This window comes from Panicum virgatum, chromosome 9K (assembly GCF_016808335.1).
Source record: "Panicum virgatum strain AP13 chromosome 9K, P.virgatum_v5, whole genome shotgun sequence".
In the NCBI taxonomy this organism is placed as follows: domain Eukaryota; kingdom Viridiplantae; phylum Streptophyta; class Magnoliopsida; order Poales; family Poaceae; genus Panicum; species Panicum virgatum.
The window spans coordinates 7270994-7293236 of record NC_053144.1 but is presented as its reverse complement, the minus strand read 5'-3'; the positions used below and the strand labels follow the sequence as shown (position 1 = coordinate 7293236).

The following is a 22243-nucleotide window of genomic DNA, read 5'->3' as shown; positions in this document are numbered from 1 at the left end:
CTTGAATATTGGATTATATGGATGGATTTGGATTAAGTAGAGTTGGGTTGGATTGGATTGGATGTTGGAGACTAATTATTAGAATTGAGTTGGATGGATGCTTATTTTAGTTGGATTTCAATTGGATTTCTCTATTTGGATGTTGGATGTCAGTCCAATCCCAGGAGTAACCCTGGTCTTAGGAAGTTTACCATTGACCAAGTAAACTACTGAAAACTGAGACAATGACACGTCAATACACAGCAGAAGCAAGTAGAGATGGGCATGGGCTCATGTCAAAGGTCAAAATTATTAGTCGTTTTGCTTTTTCTATTGTATAAATTTATTATGGGTCTAAATAAATGTTATGTCTACGTGCATAAATCTATATATTAAAAAAATCGAAACAACTAATAATTTATCAGGAAGCAAGTGCCATAGAATAGAATAGAATGTTGCTCGGGGTTTGGGCTGGGGACCACCCAACAGTTAGCGAGGGGCCACCCCACATGCATCATGCAAATGTGCAAATCTTTTGGCACCATTACACTAGAAAGCGACCGGGGGTGCCACATGACCCCGGGCCGAGCCGGCCCAGCGGGCCTAACGACCAGTGCTTCCACCTAATCGCCGTCGTCCGTGACGCGGCCCCCGAATCAAATCAACGGCCCCACGCGCGCGCGCGGGAGGCTCATCCGGTCCCACGGCCCAGAACGAGCTGGGCCCGGTTTTACCCACTGATTGGCTGGACCAGTCGCTGCCCAGGCATTTATTGGTCAATATTCAATTACTGCCTTCGGAATAAAAAAGCAATTTTACAGGTCAGGAGAGATGGCGCCGTCGCGAAGCAAAACTCAGCAGCCAGCATGTCGCCCAAGTACGACCCCATCGCAAGATTACCTTTCTGCCCCTGGACCCTCTGCCTTGCGATGCGCGCCTGGCGGGGGCTGGTGGTGAGGGTAGAAGGGACATTTGCGTAGATGATTAGGAAAGGAGGAGATGTTTCGTTTTCGCTTATTAATTTCCCTCGGCCACCGAGGCCGCGAACAGCTCAAGAAAAGTAGCAGCAGCAACCCGCGGCGGCGACGAGTAACCAACCGGGCCACGCCATTGCCAGTCGCCCGGCCGCCTACGAGCCCTGCCTCGCGCCCTTGCCCGGCCACCGCGCCTTCCTTCTCCCTCCCGCTGCGGGTTCTCTCGCGCAGCCCGAATCCGCGGGGTGGTTTCTGTTTCTTTGACCGCTTCTTCTGAGTTCTTTCTCGGCGGCGCGCCATGGAGGTGAGCCGTTTATTGGTTTTCTTGTTGGATTGCGTCGGCGGTTTGTGTTGGGGATTGGAGAGGGTGGTGTCGGTGATGAAGATGGATTGTGATGGTTTCGCGCGGTCGGTTTCGCTTGCAGGAGACGGGGAAGAGGGTGGTGAGGACCGTGCGGGTGCGGAACATCTCAGATCTGGCGACAGAGCGGGAGGTGCGCGAGTTCTTCTCCTTTTCCGGTGAAATCGAACACGTCGACATCAGATTGTGAGCGCCTCTTGATTTCTTTCTTCGTCCTTTTCTTTTTGCCGCTGATTCTTTGATGTTTTACTAGCGGTTTTTCCTTTTTGGCTTGTAATTTGAACTGCATTACAATTTTAGCCTCTGTCTGGTGGTTGCAGTGACGGTACGGGGAGGACGGCCTACGTGACATTCAAAGATCCCAAAGCCCTCGAGATTGCCCTTCTCCTATCGGTATGGCTTGCGCATCTATTGCCCTGACCTGTTTTTTTTCTGGTTATTTTGGTTGTGGTGCTTATATAATTCGTATTCTGAATGATGTAGTGTGTGGGGGACTGCCATTATTAATAGCCAAGTAGGTACGTGTGTCTGTTAGCCTGTTACGTTTGGGGTTATACAGGTGCCGCAATAAGCCAAAATTTGTGTCAGTTGCGATCAATATGATAGCATGTAGGGATTGAGAAAAAAGTTAAAAGTATGCACGACCTGTTCTGGTGTACAGTTCGTATCAATTACGAAGAAAGAAATATAAAATTTTCCAAAGTTCTAAAGAACGCTAAACGCTAGGCGAACGTTTGTCTATGGTTTAGAGTTTTTTGTGATTAAACGTAGATTGAACATGATTAAACGTGTGTTGTGATTAAACGACACTGTGATTAAACGTAACGTTTGGCCACCGTTCAATGTTTAATCAAGATTAAACGACGTTTAAAAACGTTTTTTAGAACACTGAAATTTTCTTATTTTCTATACAGGATTTGGTTATTCACTCAGGCCTTGTTTTGACTTGAGTTTGTAACAGAATTTGAGCATCCATGCACATGCTGAATTCTTGAATGGTCTTTTTTACAATTAAACAAATATCAGTTTGATTATTTAAATTTCTTTGACCATAAGCCATGTGCTTCATGCACTGGCAATCAAATGATGGATGGGGGATCCTCAGGTCGTCTGTGAGATCCTAAGGAGGCCAACGAAGATTGATGAATAAGCAATGAGAATAAAGATATTGAGTATTTTATTGGCTGCTTGAATTGACACAGTTTGTGGGCAACATAAATTATAGTTTTACAATGTAATCTTTGACTGTATGAATCTATTCAGTGTAAGAAATAAGCATGTCCATTAATTATTTATTTCCAGCATGCATACAATGATACAAGTCTGCGTCTGTGCATCAATTGTAAAATGACAATCTAAACTTCAAATAGCCCTGCTGCAGTGGAGAAAAGTCTTCCTGTTTGTGTGTTTTCTGAGTCAAATACAACACATTGTTTACTTCTCTCTATCATGCATCTCATCATGTTATCTAGATTGATTTGCAGCATTTTGTAAAACAAAGAAACATTGCTTACATTTGTTTCTTTTCATGTTACCATGGAACAATATCAATATCATGTAATTTGTCTTTTTCAGGGAGCAACAATTGTGGATCAAGTTGTGAACATAGCCCCAGCTGAAGATTACATCTACATCCCAGTTACTGAACAGGTATACAATTGAGTACCTTATGTTACATAAATTTAATTAGTTGCTATTGATCATTATTTTTATAAAGATATCAATTTTGAAAATTATGCAGCAACTTTTGGTCAATGAGGTGACAAGTACAAGTTCAGCTCCTAATGCAGAATTGGAGTACTCCTCTCCAGAGGTACCTTTAATTGCCAATGCATTTTTTTAGTTTTTTCTCCCTGGTAGTTAGATCATGAGCCTTCCACAGTGGCTGTGGCAGACTGAAAAAAGGGGTCTCTTGTAAGAAGTGGTTGTAGGGATGAATGCTGATGAAGTGCCAACATCTTGCACATTTTTACTGAATAGTGACTAGATATCTGAAACCAAAATAAATAAACTGGAACCTATGCGCATATATGTTATTTGAGTTGTTTTATGATGTTGCAAGGTTCCAGTTAAAAAATATCAACTGTTGATTAACAGGGTTATTTTAGTTATCATTTTGTTATGCTAAGTGTATTATCATCCTGTCTCATGTTATTTCATACAAAGTGTATTATGCTGGCAGTTATTAATTCGAATGTTCTCTTGTCTTGCCAAATAGGCCAATGCCAGCCCCAATAGCCATATCTATGTGAGCAAGGCTCATGATGTCATGACAAATGTGATTGCAAAGGGTTCAGCAATGAGACAAGATGCTGTGAACAAGGCTAAAGCATTTGATGAGAAACATCAGTTGAGAGCTAATGCATCAGCAAGCATCAATTCCTTTGATAAGCGTGTTGGCCTTTCGCAGAAGATAAACAATGGGATATCAGTTGTCAATGAAAAGGTGAAATCGGTAGACCAAAGGTTACATGTTTCTGACAAAACAATGGCTGCTTTGCTGGCTGCAGAGCGTAAGCTTAATGATACAGGCTCTGCTGTGAAAACCAACAGGTCTGTTCTCGTACATGCTTTTATGCTCAAATAATACGCTGTATATGGATTAGAATGTACTCTTTCATTATTATTACCCACACGCTTTATGCTCATGGGTTTCTGAAGTTTTTCACTGCTGATTTCTTCTATTGTTCTGTCCAACTTGCAGGTATGTGTCTGCTGGAACGAGCTGGCTGAATGGTGCTTTTAGCAAGGTCGCCAAGGCTGGTCATGTCGCTGGCTCAAGAACCAGAGAGAAGTTCCAATTAGCAGTGACAAATCTAACAGCCAAAGTAAGTGGTAACTGATAATTAGGACTGTTGCTTACTAAGTCAGTATATACATTATAGTAAAGCATGCCATATAGCTTCAGATTACGGAAATATGTAATTTTGGTAGCTAAGCATCGTTGTTTCACAATCATGGCTGGCGTTGCACAATTCATTCAATCACTGGACATTCACTTTGCCCAAAACATGATTAACAGAACAGCATATATGCACGTATGTAGTAGACCCAATCCTGATTCTTATCACGAGGTATTGCCAGGTGACCATGTCACTGGCTCTTAATATGCTAAATAAAATTGTGACCTTGAGAACAAATAATAAGGTCAAAGTAGAAATAACCAAATTAAATTTAAGAGTGCTGGAACAGTTTGTCAGTTTTGCTCAGGAGTTTCGTATAACCATGCCCTTGTATGTCATATTATGTGTGAAAGATTTGCAAATTCTGAAGTTGCAAGATATTACCTTAAGCTAATCGCATGGGGCCACAGATCAAGGAAAAATCATATAACTCTATGAAAAAAATGCTTAATTCATAGTGCAATAGCCAATTGATCTAGTGTGCTCCATTTATGAAGCTTACTGATTTATATATTTTGCATAATCTTAAGGAACTTTTTTTGTTTTCCTGAAATAGGGCCCTGCCGTTGTTGCTTGAGCTTGCTTTGGTGGTTATGGAAGCTCTTCTTCCTGAGGAAAATCTATTGGAAGTCCTTGAGCAAGCATCTCCCTTTGATTGCGTGGACAGTGTGGACAGTAACTGTATTTCACTTTTGTCTTGGCCTTTTTCCTTGGGTAGGCTATTGAGTAAATCTTCTGAGGTTTGGTATATAGAGGAGCTCAGATTTTGGTATTTTTAGAACACTTCATTCTTTTAGTGTTGATGTTAAATTGATTATAGGTGATAGTGATATTGTATTGACTTGGTGTGGATTCTGATCGTCATTGATTCCTATTCTTATGTGATTCTCACAAAACTGTTGCTCCAACTGAGAAGTTTAAACTCAGCTTCTGGCATTGTGATGCTCATCGGTTTTGATGTTCTTTGGTTCTTGATGTGCCATATTTGAATTAATAAGAATTATGCATTGACATGAGATCTCTGTTGAACTCTCCAGCTGTAAATAGGTAGTGCTATATATAGGTTTGACACTGGCGACTTTTGTAATGGAAGCTTATATGTTGTCTACACATGGCATATACCGATATGTTGTTGACCCAGTCCAAATGAGTATAATCGACTGACTGGATGGCATCCAAGAAGCCAAACTGGCAATCTTGCGTGATACAATGGAATTAATGGGAAAAGTTCTTATGCGCTGATCTTCATCAGAAACTCCGCCATTTGCACACAGGACAACCTTGTGAGTTGAGTTGGTGTTAGTCACATTCACAGCCATTACCTTCACTCAGGCTTACTTTTTCAGAGCAAGACTGCTTCAAGCATTTGGTTCTTGGTCGAGCCAGACTGCGATCTGTGTCCTCCAGGCAGTAAATACAACAGGTTTGCGGCGTCAGATCGTTATATAAAACACACCCAGCTGGTACCCAAAAAAAAATCACGGCCTTGAACAAGAGATCAAGCGCTAATTGTGGCGAAATGGTTTCACTGCAGCAGGGAAAACCACCCATGAACGCGGACAGATTCAGCATCCAGCCAGCCACACAGCAGAATCTCGTCGTCCAAACTGTCTGAAGAATCTGCACATCTCCCGCTCCTCCCTCTCAGCAGTCAGACCTTTTCGCCCCTCCATGCCCGCCCATATAGCTCTCGCCCCTTTCCACTTGGCCTCTGTTGATCTCTCCTCGCGAGCGCTAAACCGGCGAGACTGATCGCCGGCAGCCGAGATGGCGACGGAGGCCGCGCCGGAGTGGCTTGACAAGGGCGACAACGCGTGGCAGCTGGCGGCGGCGACGCTGGTGGGGCTGCAGAGCGTGCCGGGGCTGGTGATCCTCTACGGCAGCATCGTCAAGAAGAAGTGGGCCGTCAACTCGGCCTTCATGGCGCTCTACGCCTTCGCCGCCACCTTCGTCTGCTGGAGCCTCTGGGCCTTCCGCATGTCCTTCGGCGACCGCCTCCTCCCCTTCGTCGGCCGCCCCGACTTCGCCGCGCTCGGCCAGGCCTTCCTCACCCAGCAGGGCTTCGCCGGCGCCTACCCGGCCGCCACGCTCCTCTTCTTCCAGTTCGTCTTCGCCGCCATCACGCTCATCCTCATCGCCGGCTCGCTCCTCGGCCGCGTCAACTTCCGGGCCTGGATGCTCTTCGTGCCGCTCTGGCTCACCTTCTCCTACACCATCGGGGCGTTCAGCCTCTGGAGCCCCAACGGGTTCCTCTTCAAGGCCGGCGTCATGGACTTCGCCGGCGGATACGTCATCCACCTCTCATCCGGCATCGCCGGCTTCACCGCCGCCTACTGGGTACGTGCTTTACATCACTCAATTATGCATGTCATGCGTATGCATGCACGAGTTGGCAGCTTAATTACAATTACAATCATCAATGGGCGGCAGGTCGGTCCGAGGTCGGCCAAGGACAGGGAGGCGTTCCCGCCGAACAACATCCTCCTGACGCTCGCCGGCGCTGGGCTGCTGTGGATGGGGTGGACGGGGTTCAACGGCGGCGCGCCGTACGCCGCCAACATTGACGCGTCGGTCGCCGTCGCGAACACGCATCTGTGCACGGCCACCAGCCTCCTGGTGTGGCTCTGCCTCGACTGCCTCGTCTTCGGGCGCCCCTCCGTGATCGGCGCCGTGCAGGGCATGATCACCGGCCTCGTGTGCATCACCCCCGCCGCGGGGCTGGTCCAGGGCTGGGCGGCGATGCTCATGGGCGTCGCCTCCGGGAGCGTGCCCTGGTGCACCATGATGGTGCTGCACAGGCGGAGCCGGCTCCTGAAGCGCGTCGACGACACGCTCGCCGTGCTCCACACGCACGGCGTCGCCGGCAGCCTCGGCGGCGTGCTGACGGGGGTCCTCGCGGAGCCGCGCCTCTGCCGCCTCTTCTTCGGCGACGACCCCCGGTACGTGGGCCTCGCGTACGCGGTCAGGGACGGGCGCGCCGCCGCGGGGCTCCGGCAGCTGGGGATGCAGCTGGCCGGGATCGCCTTCGTCGCGGCGCTCAACGTCGCCGTGACGAGCGCGGTGTGCCTGGCCGTCGGGCTGCTCGTGCCGCTCCGGCTCGGCGAGGAGCAGCTGGCGGCCGGCGACGACGCGATCCACGGGGAGGACGCGTACGCGGTGTGGGGCGACGGCGAGACGTACGAGCAGTCGGTGCACGGGAGCCACGGGTACCCCCTGACGGCCAATCCCGTGGCGTCCAAAGCCGACGAGATGATATGATCTGATCATCATTGCCACGGTTCAAGTGTGTTTGTATAGTGATGGGTAGTCCTCGCTTCCGAACCTTATATTAGGCGCTTTTTTATAGTGTGTTGAAATATCAAAGAGGATTGTGCCAATGCAATAGTAGTCAGCTTTCTAGCTTCTTGCCCTTGCCTCTCTTTCTAGCATTAGTTAGTATACACAGGCACGGAAGTACTGCACCTTGGCATGAGCCATGCAATTGATCAGAGTTTCCGATCTCTAATGCTATTTTGTTGTGTTGTTGTGTATGAAAACCTTGTATGTATGGCAGTGCATGTGCTTGTTGCAGGACAATTACATCGAAACCGTTGTAACTGTGTTGTCGCATCAGTGATTGAGTTGCAATGTACTGGCTACAGAGCATCTCAGTTTTATTGTTCTTGCTCCGTGCGAGCGAGCTGGACTTCCTTCCCCATATATAGAATGAATCCGGCCGTTAGAATAGGATCAGAAATTCAGGGTAGAACGCAATACTAGGTTGTATACCTATGGAGTATCATGTGAAATTTATTTCCTTTTTTAGAGAAATACATCGAAGTGATTGTGTATCCATATTAGTTTCTAGTATTTCTAAAAATATACACCACTGCCTATCCGAACTGATGAAAACGTCTCCCCTGCCCTATCCTGATCCTCCATTTACGGCCTACTCCTACCCGGAATCCAATCGCGCCGTCGGACGCTACTTGTGCTGCTAGCAATCGATCTGACAGGCTGTCATAGGGACCTCCTCCCGTGGGCCTTCTCCCGTAGGGCTTCCCCTTCTCTTTGTTAGCAACATCACAAGGTAATATTACAAAATAATATTAACATTCATGATTGCAAACATCACAAGGTAATATTTTCAGAGTGTTCAACTTGTTAGCAATATCACAAGGTAATATTAACATTCATGATTGCAAACGTATATAAGCCAGCAATTATTTTTTTCTAGCATTATTTTTTTCTCACCATACAATTTGTGCTTTATAAGTCAAGTTCAAAACTTGTCATACAATTTTTTAATAAGTTATGTACGATGACATAAATTATATACACAAGGTTTCAGACAACTCGCACATCAAAAGTTGCGTATCATAAGTTATGCATCATAAGTTTCACAAGTCATGAATCATAAGTCTCACATCACAAATTGTGCATCATAAGTCCGCATCATAAGTTGTGTATCACAAGTTATGCAACAATTTAGAAACAAATTATGCAAACATAAGTTATGAACGCACAGCATCAAGTTCTGGTTCACATCATAAAAGTTATATGTAAAAGTTGTATGTATCGTAAAATTATGATACAAATTTATCTCTTAGAAGACGTGTGCAAAAATTTATACGTAAAATTTGTATTTAGACATTATAATTTTTCAGAAAAAATAATGTGGACAAAAAACCTTTCCAAAAAAGGAAATAAAACTGCTGTCTGAAATCTCGCGCTGCCAACCCTCCTAGCACGCGCGCGCTAATTAGCTTGCCCCCCTACTCCTACTCCACTCGCCGTGCAAATCCATCCCGCAATCCTCTCGATCGGCCAGCCAGGCAGCCACGGAAGGAAAGGATCAAAGGAAGACCAACCCCTGCTAGAGTCCCGGTCTTTCAGCTGATCGCCATGGAGCGGATCAGCTTCGGTTCGTTGCAACCGTCGGCGAAGGATAAGCATCGCGCTCGTGCGCCCTCCGCTATAAATCCCAGTCCCGCGCCGCCTCGGCCAGCTCCTCCTGTCCGGTCTCCTTCCAGCTCTGCAGTCCAAGAGCCCCTGCGAGTTCAGTGTGTTCCCGTGCTCACGAATCGTCGTCGGTTTCTGCTTCTTCGACGTCGCGCATTGTAACGTGTGTTGCTTGTGCATGCAGGAATGAGGTCGAGCCGGTTCGTTTCTTCCACGATGGCGCGCTCGCCGGCGGCCGCCGCGGTGGCGTGCCTCCTGGTGGCCGCCGTCCTCCTGCCGGCAGCGGCGGCGGAGAAGGCCAAGGCGGAGTACGTCAAGTACAAGGACCCGAAGCAGCCCATCAACGAGCGCGTGGACGACCTCCTCAGCCGGATGACGCTGGAGGAGAAGATCGGCCAGATGTCGCAGATCGAGCGGGCCAACGCGACCACCGAGGTCATCGAAAAGTACTTCGTCGGTCAGTCGCCGCCGCCGCCGCCGTGCTGTGCTGCTGTTGTCTGAACTAGCTAGCTAGTGTGCATTCGCGTCGGCGTGACATAATGAACATGACGGGGGGTGCGCGCGTGCAGGTAGCGTGCTGAGCGGCGGCGGCAGCGTGCCGTCGGAGAAGGCGACGGCGTCCGTGTGGCAGAAGATGGTCACCGCGATGCAGAAGGCGGCGCTCAAGACCCGGCTGGGCATCCCCATCCTCTACGGCATCGACGCCGTCCACGGCAACAACAACGTCTACAACGCCACCATCTTCCCCCACAACGTCGGCCTCGGCGCCACCAGGGACCCCAACCTGGTGAAGCGGATCGGGGACGCCACGGCGCACGAGGCCAGGGCCACCGGCATCCCCTACACCTTCGCGCCATGCGTCGCGGTATCCTTCTCTTCTTACTGTCGAGATCATGATCAAGTCGATCGAGTGATCATGAACTGAAGCACACATCATAATGCCAGGTGTGCCGTGACCCGCGGTGGGGCCGGTGCTACGAGAGCTACAGCGAGGACACGAGGCTGGTGCAGCTGATGACCTCCAGCATGGTGACCGGGCTGCAGGGCGACGTGCCCTCCAAGCACCCCAAGGGCGTCCCCTTCGTGGGCGGGGCCAAGAAGGTGGCCGGGTGCGCCAAGCACTTCGTCGGCGACGGCGGCACGCAGCGCGGCGTCAACGAGAACAACACGGTGCTGAGCTTCCACGACCTGATGCGCATCCACATGCCGCCCTACGACAACGCCGTCATCAAGGGCATCTCCACCGTCATGATCTCCTACTCCAGCTTCAACGGGGTAAAGATGCACGAGAACAAGTTCCTCATCACCGACACGCTCAAGAACAAGATGAACTTCCGGGGCTTCGTCATCACCGACTGGCAGGCCGTGGACCGCATCACCAACCCGCCGCACAAGCACTACTACCACTCCATCGAGGAGACCATCCACGCCGGCATCGACATGGTGATGATCCCCTACGACTACCCGGAGTTCGTCGCCGACGTGGTGAAGCAGGTGAAGGCCGGGCAGATCAAGCTGGACCGCGTCAACGACGCCGTCAGCCGGATCCTCCGGGTCAAGTTCACCATGGGCCTCTTCGAGGACCCGCTCCCGGACCCGCGCCTCGCCAAGGAGCTCGGCTCCAAGGAGCACCGCGCGATCGCGCGCGAGGCCGTCCGCAAGTCCCTCGTCCTGCTCAAGAACAGCAAGAAGGGCCAGAAAGAGGGGATGCTGCCGCTGTCCAAGAACGCCAAGAAGGTCCTCGTCGCCGGCAGCCACGCGCACGACCTGGGCAACCAGTGCGGCGGCTGGACCATCAAGTGGCAGGGCGAGAGCGGCAACAGCCTCACCGGCGCCGGCGCCACCATCCTGGAGGCGATCAAGAAGGCGGTGAGCAAGAACACCACGGTGGACTACGTGGAGCGCCCGGACAAGGACGACCTGGCCAAGGGCGCCGGCGAGTACGACTACGCGGTGGTCGCGGTGGGCGAGCCGCCGTACGCGGAGACGGCCGGCGACAACCAGAACCTGACCATCCCGTCGCCGGGGCCCGAGGTGATCAAGGACGTGTGCGAGCTCGTCAAGTGCGTGGTGCTCGTCGTGTCGGGCCGGCCGCTGGTGGTGCAGCCGTACGTGGACTACATGGACGCGCTCGTCGCCGCCTGGCTGCCGGGGACGGAGGGGCAGGGCGTCGCCGACGTGCTGTTCGGGGACTACGGGTTCACGGGGAAGCTGCCGCGGACGTGGTTCAAGTCGGTGGACCAGCTGCCGATGAACTACGGCGACAAGCGCTACGACCCGCTGTTCCCGTTCGGCTTCGGGATCACCACCAAGGCCGCGGGCCACGATTAGATTATCTTTTTTTCTTTTATATTACTTCTCGTGTTATTATTATTTCGGTGTCGTGCTAGTTAGTGGGAACGGAAAATAATTACAAAGCTAGGTGTGTAAGTTAGGAAAGATTGGAGAAAAGAATAAGAAATTGGTTTGGAGCTTAGAGCGATGTGGCACTCTCCTCTGTTTCCAGTTAGCTCTGCAATTCGAGGTCACGTCCATGCCCCCTGTACAACAACACTATTGAACCAAATATTTCACGTTTTTCCATCGCTGATGGCGGCCATCAACCACGTCTAAAAGCACATTCTAAACGGGCAAAAGGCCCGTTTGTTAGAGAGTATTTGGATCCGGCGACTAATTTTTAGTCCGTGTTACATCGAATGTTTGGATGCCAATTAGGGAAACTAAACATGCACAAATTATAAAATTGATTGCGTAAATGGAGACTAATTCACGAGATGAATTTATCCAACCTAATTAATCCATCATTAGGTTTTTTATCGAATACGCAAGAGAGCTGCACATCTTTGTATTAAGAAGAAGAATAGAGCGCGAGAATTACATGCATGAACAACCAAAAAGAACAAGCGTTGAGACGTAATTTACGTAACAAACAAACAACCTAACTTACGTGCACCAGCGTCGATCCATCATTAGTTCATTTTTACTGTAGCACAACATTGTCAAATCATAGATTAATTAGTCTTAATAGATTGTTCTCGCGAATTAGCCTTCATTTACGCAATTAGTTTTGTAATACCATGAGCTTTATGATGATTCACTTCATTTACATATCTGTGTCAACATCGTGTGAGATATTGATTATTCATGTTCCGACTAGGATTCCGATTGATTTGTCCAAGTTCCGATTAGAATTTGGATTGATTATCCGGACTCCGATTAGGATTCCAATTGACAACCAAGAAAACATTACTTTTTTTTAGAAATACCAAGAAAACATTACTTGCTTTAGAACAACACTATTGGATCACACATTGCACGTTTTTCCATCGCTGATTGTGGCCATCAACCACGCGTGACACCAAATTCTAAAACGGCCCTGTTGTTAGCTGTGACTTGCGAGCTGTGACCCTGCATCAGACGCCTGCTGGGCCACACCCATAAGGGTTCGTTACCCTGCCTGGTTGGCCTGTCCCACTCCACCACCACCACCGCCTTTTGGACCAACCACCAAACGACGGAAGAGGCCCACTTTTGGCGGGCCACGCCGCGCCTGATGCCAGGCTTTCCGGCGGCCTTTGCAACCTGGAATGTTCTCCTGGTCCCCCGGGACTCGCCGCCGGAGCATCTCGCTGCCGCCGCGCCGGGCGTGGCGTGTAATCTAGCGCTTAGATCCACGCCACGCGTGCGTGGCTGGCTGCTAACGCGGGTGGAGTGCATCTGTAGTAGTACGAGTACATGACAACCCGGTGGCTGACAAAGGCCCCGCTCCCTTGTCGCGATCCCGGCGATGAGCAATGATGGAGCAAAGCCGCCTGCTCTTTGTTTTCTCTCCGGTGCATCGATCCATTGGACGGACCCAGCTGCTAGCCTGCAAAGTAAAAAAACGAAGAAGAAGAACAGTTAACAGTAGCACGGCAACCCTGCCACTCCATTTCAACGGGCAATCTTGGTTCATGCGCCGCGTCTCCGCGCGGCAGGCTTTGCTGAGTCGTCGTAGATGTAACCGGCTGGTTTTCCCCGAGCCAAATGGAAGGGATCAGTAGACCGGCATACAGCAACAATTAAGTAACCATCTCTGCTTTTTTTTTTTGGTCCACTCTCTCAGAACACGCGTTATGACTACATATTTTTTATTAAAAAGAAAAAAATGATAAAACTATAGTTAGAAAAATAAAACCACCGTGCGTGCGTGCACCCCCGCCCGCATGGCACGGCGGATTTGCGCTGGCCGTCCTTGCACGTCGCCGTACGCCGCGTTGGGTACGGCCGTATAAATATCGAGGCGCCCGCGCCCGTGGCCCCCTGGTTCACACGACCCGGTCAGCGACTATGGATGGCAACGGGCATATTACCCGCGGGTAGAGGGTTTATAGACCCGCGCCCGCGAGGCAAACCGTGTGCCCGTGCCCGCGCCCGCCACCTGTCACGGGCAAGAAGTTGTGCCCGCGCCCGTTACCCGCGGGCACACCAAACCCGCGGGCACACCCGCGCCCGCCAGCTTGGATCCGGCGACAGCTTGGGGCAAAGGCACTCCGGCGCAGCAGGAGCGACGGCGTGAGGGGTCTAGGAGGGCGGGCGGCACGTCGGGGACTTAGGGGTCGGGGTTGGCCTGGGCCATGGCCGCTCGGAGTCGAAGTCAGAGGTCTGGGCATCGGGGCATGGCCGGCCGGCGGTCGCTCAGAGTCGGAGATCGAGGCGAGGGCGACGGCTCGGTCGCTGGACCGCTCCTCCGCTCGAGCAAATCGGGGTCGCGTCGTCGGGGCGGCTGGCGGTGGCCACCTCGGGAGGCCCGAAGGGGCGGCGGCGGTGGGGAGGACGAGCGGCGGCGGTGGGGAGGGTTGGAGGGGCGGCGGCGCCGCGGTGGGCATCGGGGTCGGGGCCAAGGGCGTCGCGGCAAGGGCGACGGGCGGGGCGACGGGCGTCGGGGGTGGGGATGGGGGAGGGGGCGGGGGCGATGGGCATCAGGGTCACCGCCTGTCCGCCTCGCTGAGTCGAGGACTCGGGGTGGGGTGGCGGCGGCTGGGAGAAGGGGGCCGTGAGGGGGATTCGGTGATGGAATGAGTGGAACCCTAGAATGCTTGCTTATATACTTGTATATGAGACCCACATGTCAGGTGTTGTTGCGGGTTTACGGGTAGAGTGGCACGGGTACGATTTTTTCAAACCCGCAAAAATTTACTCGTCGGGTTCAAGTACAAACCCGCACCCATGCTCATGGGCACAAACACAAACCCGGATCCTCACCCTAGCGGGTTTCTGCCCGCGGGCACACGGGTAATTCATACCCGTTGCCATCCATACCAGCGACCAACCAAACACTCGGCAGTCGCGACTCCTCAAGATCACACGCGCGACGCCGGGTTCGCCGGGTGCCGACTGCCGAGAGGCCCCGGACCCGGAGAGGTCGAGCTCTGGGTGGTACCGTGAGATCTGGGCGCGCTGGCTTCAGAGGACAAGAGCACGGCACGGGACGGGACGGGGCCGCCGCTGCCGGGCTGCCGTGCGATCCCGTGCAACGGGGGTCTTCTGTGGTCGGCCTGTTTACTGTGCCACTGACTACACTCGGTGCGGCCATAGCTGGACGGGGGGCCCGGCACCTGCATGTGCGGCTGTTACTTCACCTCTTCACCTAACAGGTGCGCACTGCATGCTGCTGTCACTGCTCGTGAAGTGCTCGTGCTCGCATTATAGTACTTCTCCCTCGTTCCGTTTCATCTACCCTTTCGTCGTTCCCACCGCATTTTTGTTCCCGTTCCGTGTCGTGCTGCGACGTAACTTCGCACAAGTTTTTAACTGTTGAGAGCCAGAGCCTGCAAAAGGTTACTGGCTACTTGCCTTGATCCCAGCAGCATGCACGGGTTTCTTTACGGGTGAGCGCCTGCGACAGGTGACCACTTGCCTGCAACCCCTGACAAACACCACCTAAACTTCGTGACCTGTTGGCTGTGATCATCACAGACGTGACGACGGACTCGTCGCCCTCGTGCAGTTACTGTTCTCGGTTTATCAGAGAGAGACTGACTCGTGATCTGGATCTCTGTCACTCATGCAGACATGCAGTGCAGCAGCGCGCTAACGTGATCTGGATCTCACGATCTGGAGTAACTTTTTGACGTGCACAGGTGTGTATGGGGACGGATGCAGATAATGAGATGAGATAAGGCGTCGGTTGAGCCTAAGGGTGCTAGCCCAAGCGGCAACAGCAGCTGAACGGCATCCAGCAGGTCGCGAATTCGAACACTTGTTGAAGCCTTCACTGTGCTTGCCGCGAAGCATGGCTGTCTTGCGCATGGGCCACAGTTTGGAGGGTTTTTCGCAGTCTGAAGAAGCTGAGTTATTTCCTCTTAATGAAAAATAATAGGATCCGTTCAACCCGGCCGCGTTTTTTTCTTATAAGGCGTCCGTTGAGTAGGGGTGGGACAGTGGACACGTGCTGTGACGCGTCGTTATTATGGCCCCAAAGCGTCCGCTGTTCTATACTATTCCTCTTTTGCGGCGCTGCAACCACTGACAGTTGCAGTCAGCTCCTAGCGCATCCGCTGCCGTGATTCCTTTTCCGGAGATCAGATCGTCTCGTCAGGGAGAACAACACATCCTCTGACGATTTCGCGGTCGCGTCGCGTCACTGGGATTTCAGATCGGACTAGGGGGGCCAATTCAACTTGCGTTTGTGTACGCCGGGCTGTCGGGACAACGATCGGGGGAGAAGATCGCGTGCATTTCGGCGTCAGTCGCGGCGACAATCAGCGCCCGTGCGCCGCCGGGCGCCCAAAATTTCCCGCGCGGGCGACGTGGTTTCGTGCCATCGGCAGGAGCCCCGAGCGTTGCCAGCCTGGTGCAGTGCAGGAAGAGAGGGTAGCGTACGAGACTACCACGAGGAGCATTGATGAGAGCAGCGGGCCACCGAAGGAGCCTCATCCGTTTAATTTTTTGGTTTTGGGAAAAACCGAAAAAGACGCCGTCGTTCGGGCTGGAAATTCCGATCCGCGTCGAGAGCAGAGCAGCAGCTCACTTACTGCTAATACTCGACCGTTGGTTAGCATAAGCCGACACCTGCAGCGTGGCAACGTCTCTGTATGTGGAGTAACCACTAATTAATCCCGCACCGTACCGTGTTAACCCGACCGCTAATCTCGTTGGCGTACGAGTACAGATTTGTTTAAGGCAGCTGGAGTGGTGTAGTTTACGGGGTACGCTCCGCGCCAGGAAGACGTATGCCGGGGAAAGAAAAGAACAAACGGGAAGGTGTCGCGAGTCCCAAGCCCAGATCACGCTTCACGCACACACGTCCACCCGGACATGTGAAAAAAGCCAAACCATCATGTTTACTACACAAAATTCCCACTTACAAGTGGGGCCCGATCCCGACGATTGACCTGTGGGCCCATTGCCCAGTGACACGTACGGTAAATCTTCACGTGAGTGCGGGGCTGGCCGGTGGCCCCCGCCGCGGCCCGACCGTCCGCGGTCGCCGGCCTTGGTCGCAGTAGATTCTCTGGTGGCCGGTGAAAAAAAAAGCTGCCGAGTAAAGGCTGGGAGGGACGAGCCCAATAAAGCCTCGTCACTCGTCGCCAGCCTCCCCCCGTCCCGCCCAGTGCCAGCCGCCGCGGCCAGTGCCAGCCAGCCTCCCCCGTGCGCTAGCTGTGCGCGGGCTCGCTCGCCGCTCCGCCGCCCGGTAACCGGTGAGCAATCCTCCTTGTATTTTCGTTCACCTCTCCTCTTCTTCTTCCTCCTCCCGCTTCCTCTCCATCCCGTCACTACTGCACTGCGCCGCACACGCGTCAGTTTGGGTGGGGGGAAGGGGACGGAGGCGGCTTTCCGGGGCCTTCCGGGCTCGCCAGCCGCCGCCGCCACCGACCCCAAAGAGGCCTCAAAGGCTGAAGAAATCTCTTGTCGGCGGATGTGGATTGGCGAACCCCCCGCCCTGTCTGGTTTGCGTCTTGGGCTGTAATCTAGTGTGATGATGGGAGGGATCAGTAGTGTAGCGCCCACCCATCCATGGTGTCGCACTACATGTCATGCCATGGCTTCGACGTTTGTGGAGTGGTAGTGGATAGTGACCTGCTCGCCACCTCGTCCTCTGATGCCAGCCTCGCTCGCATAGGCAGCCGCCGAGGCGCGGATGGATATGCGCGCTGCACGCCTGGGATCCTTCTGAATTTCTGATACGAGTAATCGGGCTTGCGTGCACGCTGCCTAATTGCCAATGGGCAGCCTGTTGAAAATATCTCTTTATCTTTTTTTAATAAAAAAGAAATCCTTGGATGCCATTCCAAGTCCAAGATTCTCTTAATTTAATCTTTCCTTTTCCGAGAACGTCCTATTTAATCTAGAATTTCCCCAAGTGGTTAGCCCGTCCCATTCTGCCGTTCCACGGTCTGCAGTCTGAACCTGGCGATGCAGAGCAAGAAGAGTAGAAGGCTTGGCGTGCTGAGACCTCCACCGCGTCGTAGCATACTGCATACCACCTCTTCTGGTCCGGCGTCCCTGTCGTGGAGATGAAACAATTCGACGCCGGCCCGGCCAGTCGAGTATTTATTAGTGTCTCGTAGACGAGCTGCCCCTGGCGCATGCACACTAGATTACTGTGCCGCCCAATATCCAAGCTTGGTGGGCAGAGTGGTCAGTGGGAGACGGATTGGATGATCGCAACTTGGACTAATGAATAGCGATGGCCAGGCCGATTAATCACGGCCGCTGATCTTATCCACAGCGACATTATCCCAACTGATTGATGCCGCTCATGGTGCTGCGAGCGCGAGCTGAGTAGTGGAGGTGGAGCTGGAGGGATCGTTATGCTCGGCGGTCGCTATCGAGTATCGACAGCTCCTCACGGCCACCCCCCAACTAATCATTAATCAAGGCCATGATTTCTTTCCATTTCTTTTGAATCTGTTGCCTTGCCATCCTCATGTCGGCGTGCCGTGGGCCACTGGCCGACTCATTCACTGGTGCTTATAAGAAGAATCGGGGTTTCCATTTCTTTGAGTACATTCTCACCTTTCCCAGGCAGCAACCGTAAGCTGTGGAGGAAGAAAGAACCTTTGTGCGGTGCTTTCTTGCAGGAAATATTCCTGCCTTTTGTGTTTGCGGTCGTGCTCATGCTCATGCGGGGTGCTAGTTCCTCACTTTGAGTACATTGTGAGGTATTGGTTGATCTAGCTTCTGAAAGAGTCTTATGCCCATGATGCGGCAGTGCCCATAATTTATTCTGTTCATACTGCATAGGGCATGCTTGGCTTCATCACGCCCTTTCTTTTATGCCGGCTCAGTTCAATCAATCAACGTTAGGTAGCATTGGGTTTGTTTTCCCTATAAACTTGCTGGGTTTCAGCAACTTTACACGGTTTTGGACAAAGAAATGGGGAAACCTTACCTGGTTCCAAGTTATCTGCTCCCTTTGTGCCTATTTTCTTATTTATGATGGTTGCAGCAGCATCTTGACCTGGTCTAATATTAGAATTTTATGGTTTCTTTTTTTTTCAAACAAGAGACTTGTACTATAGTAACACCTTTTTTTTTGGATAAGTTTCGTTGAATGTTAACTCATCTGCTTGAAATCCTTTTCCCAGGTCTATATATAGGTGGTTCGTGGTGATCAGAGCCACACAGGCAAGATGGCGACCTTTCACAAGATCACCCTTGTTCTCATATTCTGCCTGGTAACCTTGGGGAGATCAGAGTATCTCAAGTACAAGGATCCGAAGCAGCCTGTTGCTGTTCGTGTCAAGGATCTGCTTAGTCGGATGACTCTTGCTGAAAAGATTGGCCAGATGACCCAAATTGAGCTGAAAAATGCCACAGCCGATGTATTGGCTAAGTTCTTCATAGGTATGCCAGCCAGACTATTCTACCACTAAGAAAATGAAAAAGGCGACAGACCGGTAAGTATGAGTTTGACATTGCTGTGCTGTTTTGCAGGCAGTGTACTTAGTGGTGGAGGCACTGTGCCTGCTCCTCAAGCATCTGCTCAGGCTTGGGCCTCCACGGTGACTGAGCTGCAAAAGGGCGCTCTTTCCACCAGCCTTGGCATTCCGTTCATCTATGGTATAGATGCGGTGCATGGTCACAACAATGCCTACAAAGCTACTATCTTCCCCCACAACGTTGGTCTTGGAGCTACTAGGTACTGGCAGCATCTACTTGTCATATACCTCCAATATGCTAGATTGATATAACTGTGAAGCATCTGTCTGGTATGTATTATTATGTTGACCTGTGCCGTATATTGTTCCAGGGACCCTGATCTTGTCAAGAGAATAGGAGAAGCAACAGCTCTTGAAGTTAGAGCTACTGGAATTCAATATGTCTTTGCTCCCTGTATTGCGGTAATAGTCAATTCCTCCTGTTGAGTTTGTCAATGGCTCGATGTTTCATTTCAGTTGTAAATGTGCCTTTTTTTGTTATGCTTGTGAGCTCATTTCTGTAGCTTACGTGATATATTTCCAGGTTTGTAGAGATCCAAGATGGGGACGCTGCTACGAGAGCTACAGTGAGGACCCGAAGATTGTCCAGTCAATGACCTCACTCATCTCTGGTTTGCAAGGCGAAGTACCGGCGAATGACGTGGGAAGACCATATGTTGCTGGAAGGTAAAATACGCCAAAGAGATAATAGGGATTATCTTCTTTTGTCCAACTTGAGCCTCCTGTTTAAAAGTGGGAAGTAGTGTTAGATTACAATTTTACAAGGCTGAACTGAATATGTTTTTTTTGTCATACTCTGCAGTAAGAATGTTGCTGCTTGTGCAAAGCACTACGTTGGTGATGGTGGCACATATCTGGGAATCAACGAGAACAACACAATCATCGACACACACGGACTGCTGAGCATCCATATGCCTCCTTACTATAATTCTATTATCCGAGGCGTCTCCACTGTCATGGTCTCATACTCAAGCTGGAACGGGAAAAAAATGCACGCAAACCATTTCCTAGTCACTGATTTTCTCAAGAACAAGCTCAAGTTTAGGGTCAGTTGCTCATTACAAAGGCTGAAGATTTTTCTGTTTATATATTTTCTTCAGCTACATAATCAGATTGCAACTCTTCTGAAAACAGGGTTTTGTGATTTCTGACTGGGAAGGCATTGACCGCATCACTGATCCTCCTCACGCTAACTATTCCTACTCCATTGAGGCTGGAGTTGGTGCTGGTATTGACATGGTGAGGATAAGATAATTGAATCATGTAGTTTTATTTTTATTATAAGGAATAGCAAAGCACAAGCCTTATGATTAGTCCATTCGACCTTTCTTTTCTTTGAATTAGAAATGATAGGTAGAACTTATTTATCGTTATTTGGGAGTGGCTACTTGCCTGTCCCCTGCTGACCATGCCCTGAACAATTACATGCAGATCATGGTTCCATACAAATACCCAGAATTCATTGATGATCTCACAACACAAGTTCAGAACAAGGTCATCCCCATGAGCAGAATCGACGACGCGGTTTACAGAATTCTCCGAGTCAAGTTCAGCATGGGTCTATTTGAGAGCCCTTACCCCGATCCCAGCCTTGCCGGCGAACTCGGGAAGCAAGTGAGTTCTGAAAACCTCGTGGTCTTACTGTCTTACTCTGAAATTGGAACATTTCATACATGTAGTGTGGTTGGTTACTGATGGATTCCCTTCCATCTTGATAGGAACACCGGGACTTGGCACGTGAAGCCGTCAGGAAATCCCTGGTGCTTCTGAAAAATGGAAAGTCCTCCTACACTCCGCTGCTGCCCCTCCCGAAGAAGGCCGGTAAGATCCTGGTCGCCGGTAGCCATGCCGACAACTTGGGCAACCAGTGCGGAGGATGGACAATCAGCTGGCAAGGACAGCCCGGCAACAACATCACTGCCGGTGAGTGGCGCCTCCTTCTCCGTTCTGCTCGCTGCTACTCTACTGTGCCGTTCAGACTTTCAGCCAAGGATTCCTGAACAACGATTTGCAATGGAACAGGCACGACGATCCTCTCTGGAATCAAGGCCGCCGTTGACCCCAGCACGCAGGTGGTCTACTCCGAGAGCCCGGACAGCACCGTGCTCGCCGACAAGTACGACTACGCGGTGGTGGTGGTCGGTGAGCCGCCGTACGCGGAGACCCAGGGCGACAACCTGAACCTGACGATCCCGGCGCCGGGGCCGAGCGTGATCCAGTCGGTGTGCAAGGCCACCAAGTGCGTGGTGGTCCTCATCTCCGGCCGGCCGCTGGTGGTGGAGCCGTACCTGGGCGACATGGACGCGTTCGTGGCGGCGTGGCTGCCGGGCTCCGAGGGCCAGGGCGTCGCCGACGTGCTGTTCGGGGACTACGGGTTCACGGGGAAGCTGTCGCGGACGTGGTTCAAGTCAGTGGACCAGCTGCCGATGAACGTGGGCGACGCGCACTACGACCCGCTCTTCCCGTTCGGCTTCGGGCTCACCACCAAGGCCGCGAAATGAGCGTGATCTGTGGGCCGTGAGGGTTTCGAATTGGTTGGTTGGTGGGGAGGGATTGATTTGGGTTCGCCACACATTGTGTTGGGCTTGCGGGTAATAACAGTGAGTGAGTGCGTGCATTCTTCTTGAATCTTGAGGCGGTTGTTGTTGATGTTAGCTTCGGTTGTTTGGGATTTGGGAATGAACAGCAAGATCAGGCTCACCGTGAGGCACGCAATTTGGGTTCCTTGTGCTGAGTTTCTTGTCTTGTTCTCTCGGCGTCTTCGTGCTCGTCTCCGCGTGCGAAAGCAAAAAAAATGACATGTCGTGTAGCAAAAAAAGAAAAGACAGCGACGACCTTGCTGCAGCTTCAGCTCCGTGGCGTCCCTTTCAGAAACGGAACAGCTCGTTATCGCTGGCCGGCGGCAGGCTCGGCGCCTCGGCCGGTGGAAATCTCTTAACAACGGAGATCAGTCAAACGCCTCACGCGGACCTGTAAATTTGTTCCAATTCTGATCTGTAAATTTTAAATCAGTATCAACAAATCATAGATCAATTACTGTTTTCAGTAGAGTTATGCTGGTTTCTGATCACAAATCTAATTAGATAACCATTAGTCCAATTACATCAAAATCCCAGGCCATCAGCAGCCCAAAGACCAAAAGTGAAAGGCTCACCTCTC

The 22243-nt window shown here is 51.3% G+C and overlaps 4 protein-coding genes across 5 annotated transcripts; all 4 read left to right on the top strand.

Annotated features, from left to right (window-relative positions):
• Window positions 1-1028: 1028 nt before the first annotated feature.
• LOC120649764 (binding partner of ACD11 1-like) lies at window positions 1029-5163 on the top strand. Its single transcript, XM_039926646.1, has 8 exons — window positions 1029-1257; window positions 1379-1500; window positions 1635-1707; window positions 2890-2964; window positions 3056-3127; window positions 3533-3867; window positions 4019-4142; window positions 4774-5163. Exons 1-8 carry the CDS (start codon window positions 1252-1254, stop codon window positions 4792-4794), a joined length of 828 nt encoding a protein of 275 aa, XP_039782580.1. The 5' UTR covers window positions 1029-1251; the 3' UTR covers window positions 4795-5163.
• Window positions 5164-5324: 161 nt separating this feature from the next.
• LOC120649763 (putative ammonium transporter 4 member 1) lies at window positions 5325-7623 on the top strand. Its single transcript, XM_039926645.1, has 2 exons — window positions 5325-6554; window positions 6648-7623. Exons 1-2 carry the CDS (start codon window positions 5985-5987, stop codon window positions 7473-7475), a joined length of 1398 nt encoding a protein of 465 aa, XP_039782579.1. The 5' UTR covers window positions 5325-5984; the 3' UTR covers window positions 7476-7623.
• A 1603-nt stretch (window positions 7624-9226) lies between these two features.
• On the top strand, window positions 9227-11640 carry LOC120649762 (beta-glucosidase BoGH3B-like). Its single transcript, XM_039926644.1, has 3 exons — window positions 9227-9615; window positions 9728-10023; window positions 10104-11640. Exons 1-3 carry the CDS (start codon window positions 9345-9347, stop codon window positions 11487-11489), a joined length of 1953 nt encoding a protein of 650 aa, XP_039782578.1. The 5' UTR covers window positions 9227-9344; the 3' UTR covers window positions 11490-11640.
• Window positions 11641-16685: 5045 nt separating this feature from the next.
• Window positions 16686-21818, top strand: LOC120649761 (beta-glucosidase BoGH3B-like). Of its 2 annotated transcripts, none has more exons than XM_039926643.1 (10): window positions 16686-16840; window positions 18731-18989; window positions 19080-19284; window positions 19396-19486; window positions 19608-19750; window positions 19887-20130; window positions 20219-20323; window positions 20516-20698; window positions 20803-21007; window positions 21107-21818. In XM_039926643.1, exons 2-10 carry the CDS (start codon window positions 18776-18778, stop codon window positions 21583-21585), a joined length of 1869 nt encoding a protein of 622 aa, XP_039782577.1. In that variant the 5' UTR covers window positions 16686-16840; window positions 18731-18775; the 3' UTR covers window positions 21586-21818. The 2 variants fall into 2 exon arrangements, with proteins under 2 accessions (XP_039782577.1, XP_039782576.1); XM_039926642.1 differs by lacking the exon at window positions 16686-16840 and adding an exon at window positions 17907-18304.
• Window positions 21819-22243: the final 425 nt, after the last annotated feature.